At 50.3% G+C, this 16794-nt stretch overlaps 6 protein-coding genes across 11 annotated transcripts; 2 read left to right on the plus strand and 4 right to left on the minus strand.

The window, feature by feature from the left end:
• Window positions 1-12: 12 nt before the first annotated feature.
• LOC9650153 (calcium-binding mitochondrial carrier protein) lies at window positions 13-1920 on the plus strand. 2 transcript variants are annotated; one of them, XM_002971840.2, is made up of 4 exons: window positions 13-685; window positions 749-874; window positions 941-1342; window positions 1405-1920. In XM_002971840.2, the coding sequence occupies exons 1-4, from the start codon at window positions 50-52 to the stop codon at window positions 1582-1584; spliced, it is 1344 nt and encodes a 447-aa protein (XP_002971886.2). In that variant the 5' UTR covers window positions 13-49; the 3' UTR covers window positions 1585-1920. The 2 variants fall into 2 exon arrangements, with proteins under 2 accessions (XP_002971886.2, XP_024532617.1); XM_024676849.1 differs by having other exon boundaries at window positions 941-1920.
• LOC9640475 (trihelix transcription factor GT-2) lies at window positions 889-5870 on the minus strand. 3 transcript variants are annotated; one of them, XM_024676846.1, is made up of 3 exons: window positions 4755-5870; window positions 2205-4547; window positions 889-1565 (listed from the first exon to the last, which is right to left on the minus strand). In XM_024676846.1, the coding sequence occupies exons 1-2, from the start codon at window positions 5279-5281 to the stop codon at window positions 2849-2851; spliced, it is 2226 nt and encodes a 741-aa protein (XP_024532614.1). In that variant the 5' UTR covers window positions 5282-5870; the 3' UTR covers window positions 889-1565; window positions 2205-2848. The 3 variants fall into 3 exon arrangements, with proteins under 3 accessions (XP_024532614.1, XP_024532615.1, XP_024532616.1); XM_024676847.1 differs by lacking the exon at window positions 889-1565 and adding an exon at window positions 1615-1950; XM_024676848.1 differs by lacking the exon at window positions 889-1565 and having other exon boundaries at window positions 2082-4371; window positions 4459-4547.
• A 1421-nt stretch (window positions 5871-7291) lies between these two features.
• LOC9650154 lies at window positions 7292-9973 on the minus strand. 2 transcript variants are annotated; one of them, XR_002992627.1, is made up of 10 exons: window positions 9591-9973; window positions 9459-9539; window positions 9269-9397; window positions 9091-9219; window positions 8945-9043; window positions 8791-8886; window positions 8628-8740; window positions 8306-8579; window positions 7890-8239; window positions 7292-7837 (listed from the first exon to the last, which is right to left on the minus strand). XR_002992627.1 is itself a non-coding variant. In XM_024676986.1 (9 exons), the coding sequence occupies exons 3-9, from the start codon at window positions 9368-9370 to the stop codon at window positions 8147-8149; spliced, it is 906 nt and encodes a 301-aa protein (XP_024532754.1). In that variant the 5' UTR covers window positions 9371-9397; window positions 9459-9539; window positions 9591-9973; the 3' UTR covers window positions 7862-8146. The 2 variants fall into 2 exon arrangements, 1 of the variants encoding a protein (XP_024532754.1); XM_024676986.1 differs by lacking the exon at window positions 7292-7837 and having other exon boundaries at window positions 7862-8239.
• Window positions 9974-10054: 81 nt separating this feature from the next.
• On the minus strand, window positions 10055-14436 carry LOC9650155 (putative transcription elongation factor SPT5 homolog 1). Of its 2 annotated transcripts, XM_024676742.1 has the most exons (21): window positions 14015-14435; window positions 13714-13952; window positions 13494-13649; window positions 13283-13441; window positions 13143-13226; window positions 13017-13090; window positions 12602-12950; window positions 12393-12548; window positions 12241-12338; window positions 12139-12187; window positions 11932-12087; window positions 11750-11887; window positions 11601-11700; window positions 11391-11549; window positions 11288-11336; window positions 11120-11217; window positions 10999-11068; window positions 10772-10941; window positions 10583-10714; window positions 10419-10525; window positions 10055-10352 (listed from the first exon to the last, which is right to left on the minus strand). In XM_024676742.1, the coding sequence occupies exons 1-21, from the start codon at window positions 14304-14306 to the stop codon at window positions 10128-10130; spliced, it is 3060 nt and encodes a 1019-aa protein (XP_024532510.1). In that variant the 5' UTR covers window positions 14307-14435; the 3' UTR covers window positions 10055-10127. The 2 variants fall into 2 exon arrangements, with proteins under 2 accessions (XP_024532510.1, XP_024532509.1); XM_024676741.1 differs by having other exon boundaries at window positions 10419-10714; window positions 14015-14436.
• A 30-nt stretch (window positions 14437-14466) lies between these two features.
• On the plus strand, window positions 14467-16401 carry LOC9650156 (WAT1-related protein At5g45370). The gene is made up of 8 exons (XM_002971841.2): window positions 14467-14670; window positions 14725-14787; window positions 14875-14991; window positions 15096-15378; window positions 15432-15587; window positions 15646-15797; window positions 15854-16097; window positions 16246-16401. Exons 1-7 carry the CDS (start codon window positions 14501-14503, stop codon window positions 16074-16076), a joined length of 1164 nt encoding a protein of 387 aa, XP_002971887.2. The 5' UTR covers window positions 14467-14500; the 3' UTR covers window positions 16077-16097; window positions 16246-16401.
• On the minus strand, window positions 16099-16721 carry LOC9640476 (polyadenylate-binding protein-interacting protein 2). Its single transcript, XM_002972060.2, has 2 exons — window positions 16403-16721; window positions 16099-16354 (listed from the first exon to the last, which is right to left on the minus strand). The coding sequence occupies exons 1-2, from the start codon at window positions 16680-16682 to the stop codon at window positions 16248-16250; spliced, it is 387 nt and encodes a 128-aa protein (XP_002972106.1). The 5' UTR covers window positions 16683-16721; the 3' UTR covers window positions 16099-16247.
• Between the last annotated feature and the right edge of the window lie 73 nt (window positions 16722-16794).

The raw sequence follows: 16794 nt of genomic DNA on the forward strand, positions 1-16794 counted from the left end.
TACAGATAGGGCCAGGGCGAAGATCTCTGTGGATTTCCTGATCGGTGCGATGGAGTGCGTGTGCTGTGATACTCGGCCGATGCAACAGCTTCCTGTCCGAGCGCCAAGATCGAGGGCATTTCCTGGTCCAGAGCTAAAATCCAAGCTGCCAAGGTTGCGGAGGAGAAATTTTCACGTAGAAGGTCGAGAGGTATGTCTAGATAGCCAGCAACAACAGGGGATGAGGAATTTTCACGTAGAGCGTCGAGACGTCGGTGAAGGTAGTCGCGAGGAATTGTGGATGATGGATTGGAAACCGGGAGTGGTGACAGCCGCAGTGGTTTTCTCGCTCTCCTTGCCTAGTTCGTCTCCCTCGGCGCTGGAGATCGACCGGGTGTCTCCAGCCAAGCAAGCAGAGGTAGCACGGGCTTTAGTGTTGGATGGAGCGAGGAATTTGGATCGTTCTTTGGAGGTATCAGTAGCGCTCAATGCTCCGGAAGTCTCGATCGTCCCAGTGACGAACAAGGTTGTACAAGCAGTGGCGAGGCCCAAGGCGGTGCCGGTCATAAACCCGGTGGTGGTGTCATCCAGCTCCAGGCTTCTTGCGAGGATATTGCAGCACTTTGGTGGCGGCGGTATTGCCGGGGCGATTGGAGCGGCCTTGGTGTATCCGCTCGACACGATAAAAACTCGCATGCAAGCACAGGTAAGAGAAAAAAAAAAAAAATCCTTCGTTTTCATTTCTAACTTTTAACTTTGTGTTTTCCAGAACAATGACGAAGAATGTAAATACAAGAACGAGATAGATTGCTTTAGGAAACTCGTAGCTGACGAGGGAATGGGGTCATTGTACAGCGGATTGCTACCCCAGCTCGTTGGAATAGCTCCGGAGAAGGTAACTTTGCGAGGTTTTCTATTCCAAGGTCTAAACATTTTTTATTTCTTTTAATACTTAACGCAGGCTGTAAAGCTGACAGTAAACGAGCTCCTGCTAGAGCTGCTGGAGCACGTAATGCCTGGCACTGGACTGTGGTTTCTCGAGCTCATTGCCGGGAGCGGTGGAGGCTTCTCGCAGGTGGTCTTCACAAACCCGATGGAGATCGTCAAAGTCCGGCTCCAAACCCAGACAACGTCCAACAAGCGTGGCTTCTGCGAAGTAGTCAAGGAGCTAGGCTTCCGGGGGCTGTACCACGGCGCAGGGGTGACGCTGGCCAGAGACATCCCAAGCTCGGGCATTTTCTTCGCGTGCTACGCTATCCTCTGCCAGCTCTACCCGGACCAAGGATTTGCCGATGGATTCCTAGCAGCCATTCCTGCGACAGTTCTCTCCACTCCAATGGACGTCGTCAAGACGAGGCTACAAGTAAGTCCACAAACTCCGCCATACCCGATCTTCCCGCTAACAAAATGTTCTTCTTCTTATAGATGGAGCTTCCGGACGGCCAGATCCCGCACGAGAACGCGCTGGCTTGCCTCAAGAGCGTATGGGTGGCAGAGGGTCCAAGAGCGCTGTTCAAAGGGAGCCTCGCCCGTGTGCTGCGAACGAGTCCACAGTTTGGCGTCACGCTGGTGGTGTATAACTTCATCTGCGGCAGCGGATCTTAGGTAGCTGAGGAAAAGATAAGTACGCGCACAAACAATCAAGCGAGTGAGGAGGAGGAGAAGCAAAGTCAAAGTCAGGAAGGAGGGACTTTACTCCCACCTTAAAACTTTCGGCTGTAAATACGAGGCAGGCAGGCACAGGCCCAGGCAGAGAAGGGAAGAAATCAAGGCAGAGGGGAACCAGCGGTTACATTAGAGCAAGCAAAGAAAATCTCGCGGGTCTTTGATAACTTCAAGGCGAGGTAACAGTGATGGATTGGGGGGAAAGAAGCAGAAGGTTCCTTCCTCGCTCTTCGCCCGATCAGATCAGATTGATTGAATAGAAATCATCGTTCTCGACGCTGACGCACACGTGGAAGAGAAAAATCTCTGGGAACGGGAGGAGTTACTTAGTACCGGAGAAAAAAAAGAGAAAGAAACAAGCAAAACGGCAGCGCTCTCTTTCTCTCTCTCTCTTTCATCTAAGTGAGGGATGAGAGTGACCACTGCCAGCCAGCAACAACAAACACACGACAGCCTGTTTGTTTGGCAACTTGTCCAAAAATGACAAGAAACTGAGTGCTATGTCACAACCCAAACAATGTCACAACCCAAACAAACGAGAGTTAAGAGAAAAAAGGTACCTCTCTTTTTCGTTATTTCGCCACACCAATTAAGAAACCCGAGAAACTTCAACATCACCACCCCTCACAAAATTAGTTGATCAAATCCTCGCCTCCTGTTCTGTGCTTGCTCCTCTTGTTGCTACATACTTTTCCTTCTGTCTCCTGTGCTCTACTCTCTAAAGTATCTCTCTATCCATCCATCCATCTATCTACATCTGCGATATCACCACCCTGCCCGGCCCCTCACTCGTTTTTAACAGCGGTATTGTTGTAAAGTGTATGTAGCGGCAATCTCGCTTCCATGGAGCTTTGCTTTTTTCCTTGTCACCTAGGCCCCCCCTTGATAGTCTTGTTCCTCCAGACTTCCCCGTCGTTGCTTTAACTTTCTACTTTCCTTGCTCTGTAATCTTTGCCCGCCACCCCCAGTCGTGATCCACACAGCTATAGAGCGCGTCGGACCCCACTTATCTACTGGTACATATAGTACACGGAATGGAAGAACCTGTAAACACAACCCGCGTAGTTAAGGCTCGCTCGGAGATGAAAGCTTGCCTTTTTCGAAGTGTGGAGGAGTGCACCAGCACCAGCAGTAGATCGTCCCACTGGATTGATCGATGCGGTTGAATCGAGCGTAGTACCCCTCCCTGGACCCAACTTGCCAGCTAGCCTGAGTTGGATCCTGCTCCTGCCACTGCCGCTGCTGCTGCTGCTGCTCCTAGTGGCATATCAACCGGAGAAGCTTGGCCTGTCAACTTGTGCACCAGAGCTATCAATGCAGCATCCTTGGAGGAGGGGGGAGGAGGGGTCCTGCTGCAGTTCGAGCCACTTTTATCTGCTGCACGTTGCTGCAATTGCTGCTGCCAGGTCTCCCGCGTCGTTTCGCTGCTAAGTTGCTCCTGCTGGTGCTGGTGCTGCTGCTGTTGAGCATCCAATATCTCCTCCACCAAGTTTCCAGCCCGAGCTCCCACTCCCACTGTGATAGGCTTGTCATTGCTGTTGTTCGTCCCTGAAAAGCTCTCAGCCCCACCCGCATGGTGGATCCCAATCAGGCTCAAGCTCATGTGTCTCGACGCATCACCCGAGTTTGGCTTCTCGTTGTTCTGCTGCTGCTGCTGCTGCTGCTGAGAGTTCTCGGCGCTAGCGTAGAACTGCGTGACAGGAGTGTCGCTTGCTGGACCACTCTCGGCTCCCTGCGGCATAATTGCTAGCATCTCCGGGGGCTGCCCGCTGCTATCCTCTCTGTGACCACTGAGGTGTTCCTGGAGTTCGTTTACTGCGGCGGTTTGATCAGTCAGGCACCTGCTGTTGGGAGGAGTGAGGACGCCGGTACGGTAGAGCATGTCCAATTGCTGGAAGTAGGGACAAGTCTTTGAATTCTCTGATCGCCGTTTGGAGCTGTCCTTTGTCTTTCGGAAGTACTTGTTGATGTTCTCCCACTTCTCCTTGCAGCGCTTGGAGCTCCGGCTGTAGCCCATATGTCCCATGCTTGTGGAGATCTCCTCCCATAACGGGCCCTTAGCACCGGGCTCCTGGAACTTCGACTCCATCCCGCTCCTGAGACGAATCAAGGCGTGTACCTCCTGCTTTGGCCACCTCTTGCTGTTGGGATCGAAGTGCTCTTTGAAGTCCTCATCCTGCAAGTCCGACTGCTGCTTCCCAACCGGAGTTATGGCTTGCGGAAGCTGCAGCGTCTGGCCAGTAACTTTCTGCAGGAATGCCACGAGCGCAGCATCCCGGGTCGCTGCAACTGACCGCTCCTGCGACCGCCGAAGCTCCTGCTCGCGCTGGATCCTCCCCAGCTCCTTCCTCCATGCGTCATCCTTGAGCAGCCTGTCCTGCTCACGCCTGTCTATGGCCTCGAGAAACTTCCTGTGCATGGAATCCTGCTTGTCCATGAACTTGCGAATCAGGTTCTCGAGGAACAGCATCTGCGAAGCCCAAGATTTCCTCTTCCGCTTCCTCTTGTCGTTCCGGTCCGGATCGTCGTACTCCTCGTCATCGGTATCCGAGAGCAAGTTCGCAGCGCCGTCGCTGTTCTCCGAAAATCTCTGGCCCGAGGAATTCGCTCCGTTGGTCGTAGTTGGCGCCATCCCACTTCCGCTGGACAGAAGGAATGGCCCATTGCTGTGATCCTCGCCTTGCAGTAAATTCGCAGCGCCAGCTCCAACTGTGGCTGGGCCACCACCTGCTCCACTAGAATTAGACCCATACAAAGCTTCCAATTGCGCAAAAAATCGGTAGCATTTTCCATCCTGTCTACCGGCTTTGCCACCTTTGGTTTTCTTGTAGTACTTGTGGACGTTCTCAAACTTTTCCTTGCATTTTTTGGCGCTCCTCTGGAATCCCAGCTCGCCAAGCCTCCTGCGAGATCGTCACAAATGCTGGTCAGTCCAAAGAAGGATGAATTTCTCACACTACGAGGACGTGAAAGTCCCTTTTTACACACACAAGAAGTATGAAGGCTTTACCTCGCCATGAGTGTGAATCTCATGGGTTTCTAGACAGGATCTCTCGCAAGCACGCAAGCAATGAAACAGGAGTCATGGGAGAGAGAAGCGAATTATATACCTGGAAACTTCTTCCCATAGCGGCGCCTTAAGACCAGAATCCCGGAAGTTTGCGTCCATCTCGGTCCGGATCCTTATCAGCGCCAATGTCTCCTGCCGCGGCCATCGATTGCCGCCAATTCCTCGCTCCTCGCCGGTGGTCTCGTCGTCGCCAATCGTCGTGAGGGTCTGCCTGTAGGCCGCGCTGCCGCTGGGAGATGGCCGCGTTGCGATGGGCGATGGCGCCTCGGCCGAGTCTGGGCTGAGTCCCAGCTGCTGGACGACTTGCTGCTGCTGCTGCTGCTGCTGCTGGGTGTGGAGGTGATGAGACTGCTGAATTCGCTGGTGTGATGCACTGGAGCTTTGGAGATGGTGGTGCGCTGCCGCCGCGGCCGCCACTGCTGCTACCGCGTGTTGCTGCTGCTGCTGCTGCGAGTGATGGATTTCCTGGGAAGAGATCGAGAACATGTGATGCGAGGCGTGGCCGCCGCCAGGCCCCCTCCCGACCACGAATTGCTGCACGTCGGGAGGAACTCCATACGTTTGCATCCTCACGGACGCCAAAATGGAGCTAGCGAGCGCGTGTCGGTCAGATCGAGATGCCGCTTCTTTGCATCGATCGAAATGTCGCCAAGACGATTCCAATTCCGATCGATCTGCTGCCGCGCAGCATTCACTGTATCTTTGGAGCTCCGCCGCGTGATATTACGGAGCTTCTCTTTCTCCTCTCTCGCTCTCTCTCTCTCTCTCTCTCTCTCTGGCCGCGACGATTTGCGTTCTTTACTGGCAAAGATTGGAAAGAAGGACCGATTCGAGGGGAAAGATCAAAGATTCGAGGCGAGCGCAGCTAGATTGAGTGAAATCGCGATCGGGGACACACACGACAAACATCATATCACGGAACAATTCAAGAAAAGCGCTGCAGAAAAAAAACTCTGAAACAGTGGACTTCTCCGCGCCGGGACCCTGCGATTCCAGTGTAGGGACACTTGGAAAAACTCGCTAAACCCTAATGATCACCGCGCTTCCTCCGCCATAGCCTCTCTCCGCTCACGCTCTACATCATCAAACCCTAGCGAGGGCTAATCCACACAGCTGGAATAAATTTTTTTACATTCACTTAAAAAGAATGCTTTGCGTCGCGCGCACAAGAAGAAAGAGGCGAGGTGGAGGTGTAGCTATGGCGGAAAGAAAACCGGCTCAGCCAGGAAATCCGGCCACGTGTCGGTGGCGGGGCTCGCGACCGGTGCGTGCCGGTAACCGCCTCGCTCAAGAGCGTGGCCGGGAAACCGGCTGGGGTCGCCAAGAAGGCGGCCGGCCGGCCTGATTTCCCGACAGGTTTAAAGATAAACAACACCCGGGTGGTTTGGGGTTTGACCGGTGGCTGCCACGTGGCGGCATCTTCGTTGAACGCGCAGCCAACGGTCATTATTGTTAACTAATCCCGCGCGGGGCTGCCAGAGGCCCAACGTGCGTCGGCTTGAATGCGTGGCGGGATGACGTGGATCCCACCTGGAATATCCCTTCCTCCAGACATGGCGATGGAACTTCTGTGTGTTCCTCTTGTCACGAACAAGGCAAAGAATGCGAGGTTTTGGCTCTGGCGCTTAAGGAAATCCCATTTAGAAAAGAGAGAATTGTGTGTGTGGTGGTGGGTGGATGAAAACGATCCCGAGTCAAATTCCATGGGCTCGGCAGCAGTACTTAGTGCACATTGATGGGGAGTACCACGCCCATGCAAACAGTGTGGGCCAACTTGCCCTAGAACCAGGGGGGGCTCCGTGCCCTAGAAATTGGGCCCTGGCCATTATATTTACTGGAGGCGCCCACATATTTTGTTTTGTCGTGTCCAGACTGGCCACTGGCCACATGCCATTCCCACCGCCTTGACATGGTCCACATTCATAGCTGGCGCGCGACCGGCCGGCCGGCCGGGCACTGGCGCAGCGTCCGTTCGTTTCGCCACCGTCCGATGGGCACACCCGGAATATCCCCCACATTGATTTGGCTGTCAACTTCGATGCCATGGAATCAATCATGGATTGGGGTGGCGCGAGACTGGCATCTGGAGAGATTCTAAGGGTAGGGTTTGTTGCAACGATGGCGATGGAGGATGTTAAGTATAACTTGCGAATCGCGATTTGGGTGGTACTGGTGGATGACCTAAACACTCCAGAATATACTAAAGTGAGGTTAACACAAATCACAAAATAACTGTTGACAACCATGTGAGAGGATTTGTCGTGGCATTTCTAGACAAATTGGCACGGCCGGCTTTGTTTGATTTAATCTACTTTAAAATACGTGGTTAGTGGGGAAGCATGTTTCGCCGCCCCTCAAATCATCACGTGTTGGCGTAAACTATACGAGGGGAATGTAACACCGCAACACAACGAGGCCACCACCACGTAAGGTGGCCCACAAGCCAAAATTCCAAGAAAAACCAAAAACAGGTTTATTTTTCCTTTTTAATTTCCTTTTAGCTTTCCTGTTTTTCTTACTTTATAGGTTGATATTTTATACTCGAGATTGGCTTCATGTGCCATGTTCGTGGCCATGTGAGAAAAGGCCAAAGGTGGATTGGAAAAAATCAAACCAAAGCAAAACCCATGGGTCCCAAGGTTTGTGACATTTCCAGCGTTAAAATACTTGTATGCGATGCGTCTCGAGCGTGGCGGGCAAAAACAAAAGCGGGCTCGAATAACGTACGCGGGCACTTGGTACGAAGATCGAAGAAGCGCTTGCCATTCCTTGACTTTTAACTCTCTCGTGGTCCCCTGCTTTGGCTCCTCGCTCCGGTCCGGTCGTACCATAGCTCAATAGCAAACGTACCAGCGATGATCGGTGGAGGAACCGATGATCTGTATGATTGGAGCGATGGTCTCTTCATCGTCTCCTTCTCTGGTAACGATTGTCTCGTCGCTTTCTCTTCTTTTGAATCAAAGCCTGTCTGGCTGTCGATCATGGACTGCTCGACTTCGCTGGCGTTGATCACTCTCGTTGCTTCATGCGTCTTGTCACGAGTGTTGTCTTCCTCCTCTTTCCCAGGAGCATTGTTCATGGAAGGAGACCACTCCGATTCAGTATTTCATCGCATGACGTCGCCTAGATTGACGTAAGGAAAAAAAAGGAGAAGAAAGAGCTGTTTTTTTTTTACCGTAGAGTAGTAGCGTGCCGTCAAGTGTACAGGACGTGTTCTTAGAACGACAAAACCGATCGTTCTCTCCCACATTGAAGATTCTGACGTTACTACGAGATGAATCCAATCCGCACGCAATAATTGAGGTGGCCCTTTCCTCTCGATTCACTGCGCTGCTGAGGTCTCCACGTTTTTGTCTTGTTGGAAACTGTGGCAGAAGATTGCTAGCGGAACCCCGAATTTGTTTGCCACCCCGAGAGGAAACCAGAACAGCTTCACTTCTTCTTCTTCTTGTCTTTCTTTCCACCCTTCTTATCCTTTTTCTTTTCCGGTTTCTCGGCGTCGACCGGTCCCAGCTTCAGCGTAAGCTGCAAGAATGAATAGAAATAGCACCCAGCATTACGTTACGTTACTGTGAAGTGAAGAATTTTTACCTCCGAGAGAGCAACTTGTGCTGCAGTCCACTCGAGCTCTAGGCATGAAAGTTGATCGGACAGCAGGGCATTCTCCCTGCAAATGGCGGACACTTGCTCTGCGGTGGTTGCTCGCCACGTTGTTGTTTTCCCTGAAAGCTGCCCCCACTGCGGTCTCGGAGTCATTTGATTAACTTTGTTGGCAATCTCGTCGATCTCAGCTTGCGTCTCCGAAAGCTTGCCTTCCAATTCTAGCATTTCAACCTTTGCTGCGCAATATACAGTCTTCGGCACGCTGCAGGTGGTGACAAAAGTTTTAACATGCGAGTAGGAAATTCCAAACCTGTCAGACGCTTCCACACGGGCAGATTCAAGGAAGGACTGCGTGTGTTGCAACTCGTGGACCAGTTGGGAGTACTGAGCTCGTAGCTTCTCGTGCTTTTGCTTCTCGACATCCTGCAGCAAGTGAACCGTTGAAACGGCTGGCATCTAGAGCGATGACGTACCTTCTCGTATGCTATCTCCCGAGCTTCCAGAACCAGCACTCTTGCTTTCTTCAAGTCTTTCTTCAAAACCCTCGACTTACCATGCAATATTTTCACCTGAAATGACCCAAAAGGAGGCTTTGAAAAGTGCAGTCAGCGAGTTTTCATGATATACCTTCGATTTCGCGGCTTCCAACAGGCTTATCGTGGTGTTTAGCTTAGTTTGCAAGTCATTGCTAACAGCTTCTGCTGCCTTTATCTGGTCCCTCAAAACCTGTCCAAGGCAAACAAGAATCTATGAAGCTGCAAAACTAAACATACCTGTATGTGCTCTTCAATACGGAGAATGTCGGCCTGCCTTGCTTGGAGCTCTTCTCTCCATTTCTGATGTTGCTCCTCCAACTCCTTGTTCTTTCCTTGCAGTCTATTAACGATCTCAAAGTACGGCAGCTGAGAATGGCTCTTGTTAGACAAAACAGAGAATGGACTTTTTAAGTACCTGTTCAAACGCCGGTGTAGTACCGGGTGGGACGACATAATGGCTGAAGATGGCATGCTGAAGCTCGTCTTTTATATGAGACAGAACTCGAGAAAAGGGCATGCTTAGTTTGCATATCTCGTTGAAAATCTGCCATCTCAACGTTGTGTTTTTCAGTTCTAGAAGAGGAAAAAAAAAGAGAGAAAGCTACCTCCCAGCATACAGCAGTTCTGTGCACATCCGGAATTCCAGGCTCGCTCTCCCGCTCCTTGAGAAGCTCGGCGAGTTTCACCTGGAACAAAGAGTTCACAAAAAACCCCAGAAAGAAAAACTTGTTTGTTACCCAAAAGCAAGTGTGTGCACCTCACAGTACACTGCCGAGGACCGGAAATTCGCCGCGCAGGAGGATGGCTTCTTGTCCTCGCCGCTGCCCTCCTCGTCGGCGCAAATGCACCTCACCACTTTGTCGTCGCTACCCGCCCTGCGCTTGTGAGATCGCTGGTCGCAGTGGCACTCGCGCTGCCCCAGCGATTTCACCTCGGACGACGGCGCCGACCTGATGAGCCGCGGCGTCTTCTGCCGCGCCGTGGGCGGGAGGAGGCGGAGCAGCGCCTCGTGGAAGGAATGCACCGGCTTGCGCGTGAAATCCAGGCGCTCCTCCAGCGTCTTCTGGCTGATCTTGCTGATGGAGCCGCGCCGCGCGGGCGGCTTCATCTCCAGCGGGGGCAGCATCGTCACGACCACACGCCACGAGCCCTAACCTTCCGGAAGCCCTAGATTCCAAATTACGGCGGGAAACCACGAATATTCGCAATGTAAAACTTTTGTGTTGTTATTTCCAAAGAAGATACAAGATCTTTATACAAAAGTGTGAGTTCTATCACTTCCCCACTTTCCCCAAAAACTTCATGTTGAGGATCTTCACGTCCGTGCCTGTTCGTACAATGCCGTCGTCCGAATCGATTCCTATCAGCTTACCGCTAACGCCTCTAAACTCGCCATACACGACCTTAATCCTATCATTCTTCTCCGGCTGCACAATCTCTATCTCCGAGTGGCTCACCGTCACCGTGTCGTCGCCGATCGAGAGGCGACAGTAGCCGTCCTGGTTACACACACATTGCGTTACGCTCACGCCAGCAAAGAGCAAGAATCGAGAAGCTCGACTCACCGGCAAGACCTCCTCAATCACTCCAATCGTCGTGTCGCCATTGCGCCTCAGGGTGACCATCAGCTCCGGCAAACCCCATTGCTTCTCCAGCTCGTGCATGTTAAAGCCTGTAACGATGGATCCATCACCAACAGCTGGGAAGATTAAACTTGTGAACACTTTACCGGTAGCTGGGGATGTAGGATCCAGAACTCCGCTGCCTGGTGTCATTGGTTGGCCGCCGGGAGTCCCAGGGACAGCAGGAGTCATAGGCAGAGCACCAGGAGTTCCAGGGAGATATGGGCTTGATGGATTGCCTGCAAAAGGAACACTACAAGTTAGACTGGATTGTGATGAAAAATGAATATCAATACCATAGTGAGCGACGGCTTCAACTGGCGAGCCAGAATCAGCATAACTCCCAGGAGTATTTGCCCACCCAGAGCCAGGCGTTGGTGCTTCGTATGATCTAGTCGCCAGTGGGGTCCCAGGCTGTTGCATATATTGTGGGGACGTTGTGTGGGCGCCCCAGCCGGTGTCGTCCCTGGAATTTTACAAGGAGTTAGCATGTCTGTCCTCGACACGGCTAAGGATAGTTCACCTTAGAGGAGTTGTCGGATTCCAGGCCCTGTCACGCATTGGAGTTCTCATTCCATCATGAATGGGCGTCGCTGCAAAAAACAGACTTTGATTATATATTCTATCCATTTTCGCTGCGGTACCTGATGAGTCCCTCATAGGTGTCATGTATGCAGAATGCATAGGCGTCCTGGAAGGATGCACTGGGGTCTGACTTCCCATGCCGTAGCGTGTAGGCTCCCTGAGAGAGAGAGAGAGAGAGAAAAAAAAGAAACTCAGTTTCGTCGCATGGTTATTTGTTGAACCTGTACCTGAACGAAGATTGCACGTCTCCAATATCGGAGAGAATGTCACGGTCGACTGGCCGTTCAAGACGTTAAGTAAACAGAAGACTGGTATTTCAGACTGTCGTACCTGTGACGATCTTCATTTGCGATTCCAGCTCTATGCGTACACTTCGACCACCACTAGCATCAACCACACGTCCCCGATAGCCTTTATAAGGTCCAGTTCTTATCTTCACACTTCGACCAACGTAGTTGTCGTTTCGCCGACCAGGATTGCTCACGAAGCCTGATCATAACGACTATCGTTTAGAAGAACTTCCAAAATTATATTACTTACCACTTGGAGGACCGTACGGACCCCTGACTGGACTTCTCCGTGGAGATTGAAGGAATTGAGAAGGAGGTTTCAAGGAAGAAAATGCAGCGGCTATATGATTCTGCATAGCTGAAGGTTAAACGCTACTCATGCAAACCAAAGCACACTACCTGTTTGTCACCTCTGGAGCCACCCAAAGCTAGGCAAGATGTTGCTCGAACACAAATAAAACCTCCATTTTCAAGATGTTGCCGGTCTTGTACAAAAAGAATGCCCCGATTTATATGCTCTACAACCCCTTGCTTACCCTGAAAAATAAACTCGATACATTTCCACAACTTAACCAAAATACCTTGAAAGGTCCAGAAACAACTCGGACAATGTCTTTCACACTCACGACATTTGTATCCCGATCTTGCGTGTTTATCATTTTGTTGTATAATCTTTTCCTGAGATCTCGTTGTTTGACTGTAATCACTTCTTGTTTGTCAGGTGTCCCCTTGAGTACCTGTAGATACACACATATTAGAAAAGTAACAGCTGATTTTTGAAAAGTTACCTGACATCCATCAGCCTCAATCCTTACAATCACACCAACCGTCATTGGACTGCAAATCAACACATTCACACATGAGATAAATTAGAAGAAAGAGAAACATACTCCAGCGCAATGAGATCGTGAAGCTCGAATTCTCCCAGCTTGGTTAGGCCACAAGTAACCTCAGATGTTTCAACAATGCTATCCCTAAACACGCGGACCTGAAAAAAGAGTAGCACGTCAGAACCAGCAGCCAGGAATGCAGCGTTTCTTACGTCTTCTTTCGTGGTGTCAGAAAGAATAATAACAGAGTCTCTTTCAATCTTCACAATCATCCCCGTTGCTCCTTCATGCTTTCCTGATGTAACTTTCACATGGTTTCCCGGTTCGAAGTGTTTGCTAAGTTGCTTGATGTGAAATCTAAGCACATCCTGCAATCCAAATAATGTGTTGAAATAAATAAAAATGGTTTTCAAATGCTTACCTTCAATCCTGACTTTTTATCAGGACGAATCTCGACGTTATCTTCGTCCACTTTCTCGACAACACCCTGAATCCCTTTCAAATCTCCTTCTACGGCCACCACTGTGTCGCCCTTCACAAACTGACCACGCTTTCTCGAGGATGACAGCCCAAATGCGTCCACGCTGTCGTCATCACCAGGTTTCTGAAAGCTTTGAAGCTCGTCCAATGAAGGCATGACGTCCACGGCGTTTAAAGTTTTCAGTGATACGTTCTTTATAAGGTACCCATCCATAAACTGCATATTTGCCACTTGCTCGTAATGATCACCACGAGCATCACGTCGTCTCTCGATATGCACCTTCATTTCTCTGGATGAAAGGACAAAAAAAAAAAAAAAAAAAACTCAAAGATATCCCAAGAGGGAAAAGTTTTACCTGAGTTCTTGCATAACAAAACGTTGAGGTGGCCTTACAGAAAAACCTTTTGATTTCGGAATTTCTTTTCCTTCCTGAACGTAATTCCGAGTTAGAGTATCCAAGACAAACAAACAGTGCACTTACAAGTTTGGCCACTAATTCTTGAATCTCTACCCGAGGAACAAGCTTTATCCTTGCTCGCTGTCGAACGTGATCAACGTCAAGTACCTGTTTGACAAAAAATTACAACAAAAAACTATTCAGCAGCCTCGTAATACGCTTACCCTCGCGAGATCTCCCTTGTAGAGGCCTGTTTTGACTCGCACCCAGTTTTCCTTGTCAATGTCAAAGGACTTCTTCTCTACAGTCAGTACGTCTGTCATTTCTTTGATTGGAACAAGGTGTATTGTCTTCGGAAAAATATTTCGCAGTCCTTTGATAGCCTGAGCAGATGAAACATTGTGAGAAACATCAGGATCTTAGTAGCCTGGTTACCTGCTTCACGTATGCTTCCTTGTCGGCTTCAACGTAAATAAATCCTTTTAGATGGTCTATTGCCACCGCAGACTTGATAAGTAGGGGTTCATTCTTTGCTTGGAAGTCCAAATACTTTTGCATCAAACAGACGACAGCTTCTCTTTCATGGCCTTGCTGAAAAACTTAAAAGAGTGAGACAGAGAAAAAAAAGACTAGTTGCCAAAAACTTCGCACATACCGGGCAAGTCAACATGTATAGTTTAGGATCCTTCACTGATGGAAGTAACGCTTGCTGCTCAACCACAGTGGCCTCAGAGTCGTCGTATGTATCGTAGCTCGTAGTTTTATAACGCTGCTGAAGCATCTTCTCAATTTCGATATCCTCCAGATCTTCTCCAGTATCGAGAAGAGCAGGACGCTGGGGAATTCTACTTCTTCGGGAGCTCTCTTCTTCCGGGATAGTGTCCTCAATAAATCCTGTGAACAAAGCATGGAAAACTTAAACGCAAGACAACAGGAAAACAAAAGAGAGAATTTACCCTCTTCTTCCTCTTCTTCCTCCTCCTCCTCATCACTCGCAACCTGGGCAGCATCATCGATGAAAGCAGAAGCACGGCTTCTCCCCCTCTTCTTCCTAGACGGGGCATCGTCCTCCTCGTCTTCGTCTTCCTCAGCTACATCGTCGACATAGCTGTTTCTCTTCTGCTTGCGCTTGCGCTTTTTCCTATCCTCCTCCTCATAATCTTCATCGTCGTCTAAATCCTCACCTTCTGGCTCTTCTTCCTCCTCCTCCTCGACCTCCTCGTCGTCGTCGTAATTCTGAGCTCCCATCACCGCCTCGCGCTTACCCTTTCCTGGAACACCTAGATTGCCCAAGAACCCTAGATGGCTTGGAAGGGCACTTCCAGCTCACCTATGGCGCCATCGCCAATGAACTATCGCTCTAGGGTATGAATGGAACACCTGATTTTGCCCAAGAGCCCTAATGTCGGGCATAAAAACTTTAGGGCAAAAAGGGGGGAGCGATGGCGTGGAAGGCGCACGCGGCACTGGTGCTCGTCCAGCTCAACTATGGCGCCTATCACGTCATCGCCAAGCTCGCGCTCAGTGTGGGGATGAATCAGATCGTGTTTTGTATGCTGCGGGACGCGGTCGCCATCGCAATTCTCGCCCCCATTGCTTTCGTCAAGGACAGGTTCTCTCCTTTGGTCCATCATATACATTCTTTAAGTGATGATCTTTCGTACAGTGAGATCCGGCCTCCACTCACTCGGAAGCTCGCATTTTCCTTTTTTTTCCTTGGGCTCACAGGGTGAGTGAAGCTGCTGAAATCTAAAAGACTCGCCCGCGAGCGAGCGATCGATCGAAACTTTTGTTGCTGGATGGCTTTCCCTCGCAGGATCTTTGCGAACCAGCTACTGTTCATGGTTGGATTGAAGCTCACGTCTCCAGCTTATGCTGCGGCACTCCAGCCGGCGACGCCAGTTTTCACGTTTTTGCTCTCGCTCTTCATGGGGTCGGTTGGTCCGTTCTTACTCCCTCGTTTTCCATTCTCGTTGGTTTTTCTTCGTTACTCTAGCTTGTTACTAACGCAGTGATCTTTCGTTTTTCTTTGAGCAGCTCCGAGACTGTGAAGATCCACAGATACGATGGCCGAGCTAAAGTTGGTGGTGTGCTTCTAAGCGTGCTGGGAGCGCTCTTGATGTCCGGGTATAAAGGACCACAGGTTGTTCCTGGCTTACAAGGGATAGACTTCCAGACTGCAATGGGAGGAAAGCCTTCGCCGGAACCGCTTGGATGGTTCACGACAATTCTCGTGGAGATTGGAATCGACTTGTGGCACATTGGTATCATTTGCCTCATTGGAAACTGCTTGTGCATGTCGATCTACATGGTCTTCCAGGTAAGAAACGATATCTCACTTCCGAGATCTCATTTGAAACTTCTGTTTTGCAGTCGCTACTACTGGCAAGGTATCCGGCCGCCTTGTCAGTCACAGCGTACTCCTACTTCTTTGGAGCGGGGATGATGGCTCTCGCGGCCTTGTTCACCACAAGAGAGCCGTCAAACTGGTCACTAAACAGCTCGGAGGTCTTTTCTGTGATATATGCTGTAAGTTCCAACATTTTGCGTTCCTTTCCAGCTGATGGAAGAACTTGGTTTCTCACAGGGCGTGATCGCATCTGCACTAAATTATTGGTTACTCACTTGGACCAACAAGCTGCTTGGGCCGTCGTTGGTCGCACTCTATATGCCTCTGCAACCATTTGCCACGGCAATTCTTGCACACTTTCTTCTCGGCAGTCCTATTTACCTCGGGAGGTCAGCTAAAAAACCGATTTTTTCAAGCTGTTTGTGTTGATATTTGTCTTCTCCAGTGTCTTTGGAGGTGGACTAATTATTCTCGGCCTCTACTGCGTGACATGGGGAAGATGGCAAACTGAGAAACTCCTGCTAGCCACGTCCCATAAACGAGAAGATCACTTCGAGCGATGGAGAGGAGAAGAAGATCTTCCTCTCACGGAATCGCTCTACAGGCTTCTGGATCCCAAAGGCTTGACACAATTGCCACTGTCAAGATCCTGGGGAGAACCACAATGACCAGCAATGAACTCCATCGAGGTACTTTACAAATCCTGCCTCTTTTTTGGTTTTCATTACAAGTGTAGAGAAAAATATGTATCACAACACCTTAGGCACTTCATACCTTGAGGGCTCTCTCTTTTGTCGATGTACAAAATTACTTACTGTTCCTAGTTCTTCCTAGCAGCATCAAGGGACTTCCAGCAAGCTTGGAGAATCGTTTTTATCCGAGTTGAGATCGAGGGCGCTGAGATCTTTCGCCAGGCTGGTGTTGTGCTGATCTTGCTCTTTGTTCTCTGTGAAAAGGACAATCAAAGGGGTAAAGCTTAAAAGATTTGACTCACCACTGTTGTTGTAGACAGCCGCGCTGTCGTCCTCGGCCAGGAATTCCATCTCTTCTTCCTCTTCCATAAGCTCCATCTCCAGCGCCTCTAGATCCTCGGGGCTCAGCTCCTCCTCCATTCCCTGGTACCTCTCCCTGAGCCAGTAATCTCTAAACGCGGGGCAATTCTCTACCAGGCACCACCACTCGGGCGAGAAATCCTCCGTGTCGATGTAGGCCGCCGGGATGAAGAGCGGCGCGTGGGGATTGAGCGTCGACGCCACTGGCGCTTTCACTGCCATAGCTCGCTTCGCTTCACAAGGAAAACCCTAGAAAAAAACATTGAGCACAGCGTTAAGTAGCGGTATATTCTACTCCGCTAACGGTATATCCCGTATAACGGTAAATACCGGC

Source organism: Selaginella moellendorffii, unplaced genomic scaffold, assembly GCF_000143415.4.
Source record: "Selaginella moellendorffii unplaced genomic scaffold, v1.0 SELMOscaffold_18, whole genome shotgun sequence".
NCBI lineage: Eukaryota > Viridiplantae > Streptophyta > Lycopodiopsida > Selaginellales > Selaginellaceae > Selaginella > Selaginella moellendorffii.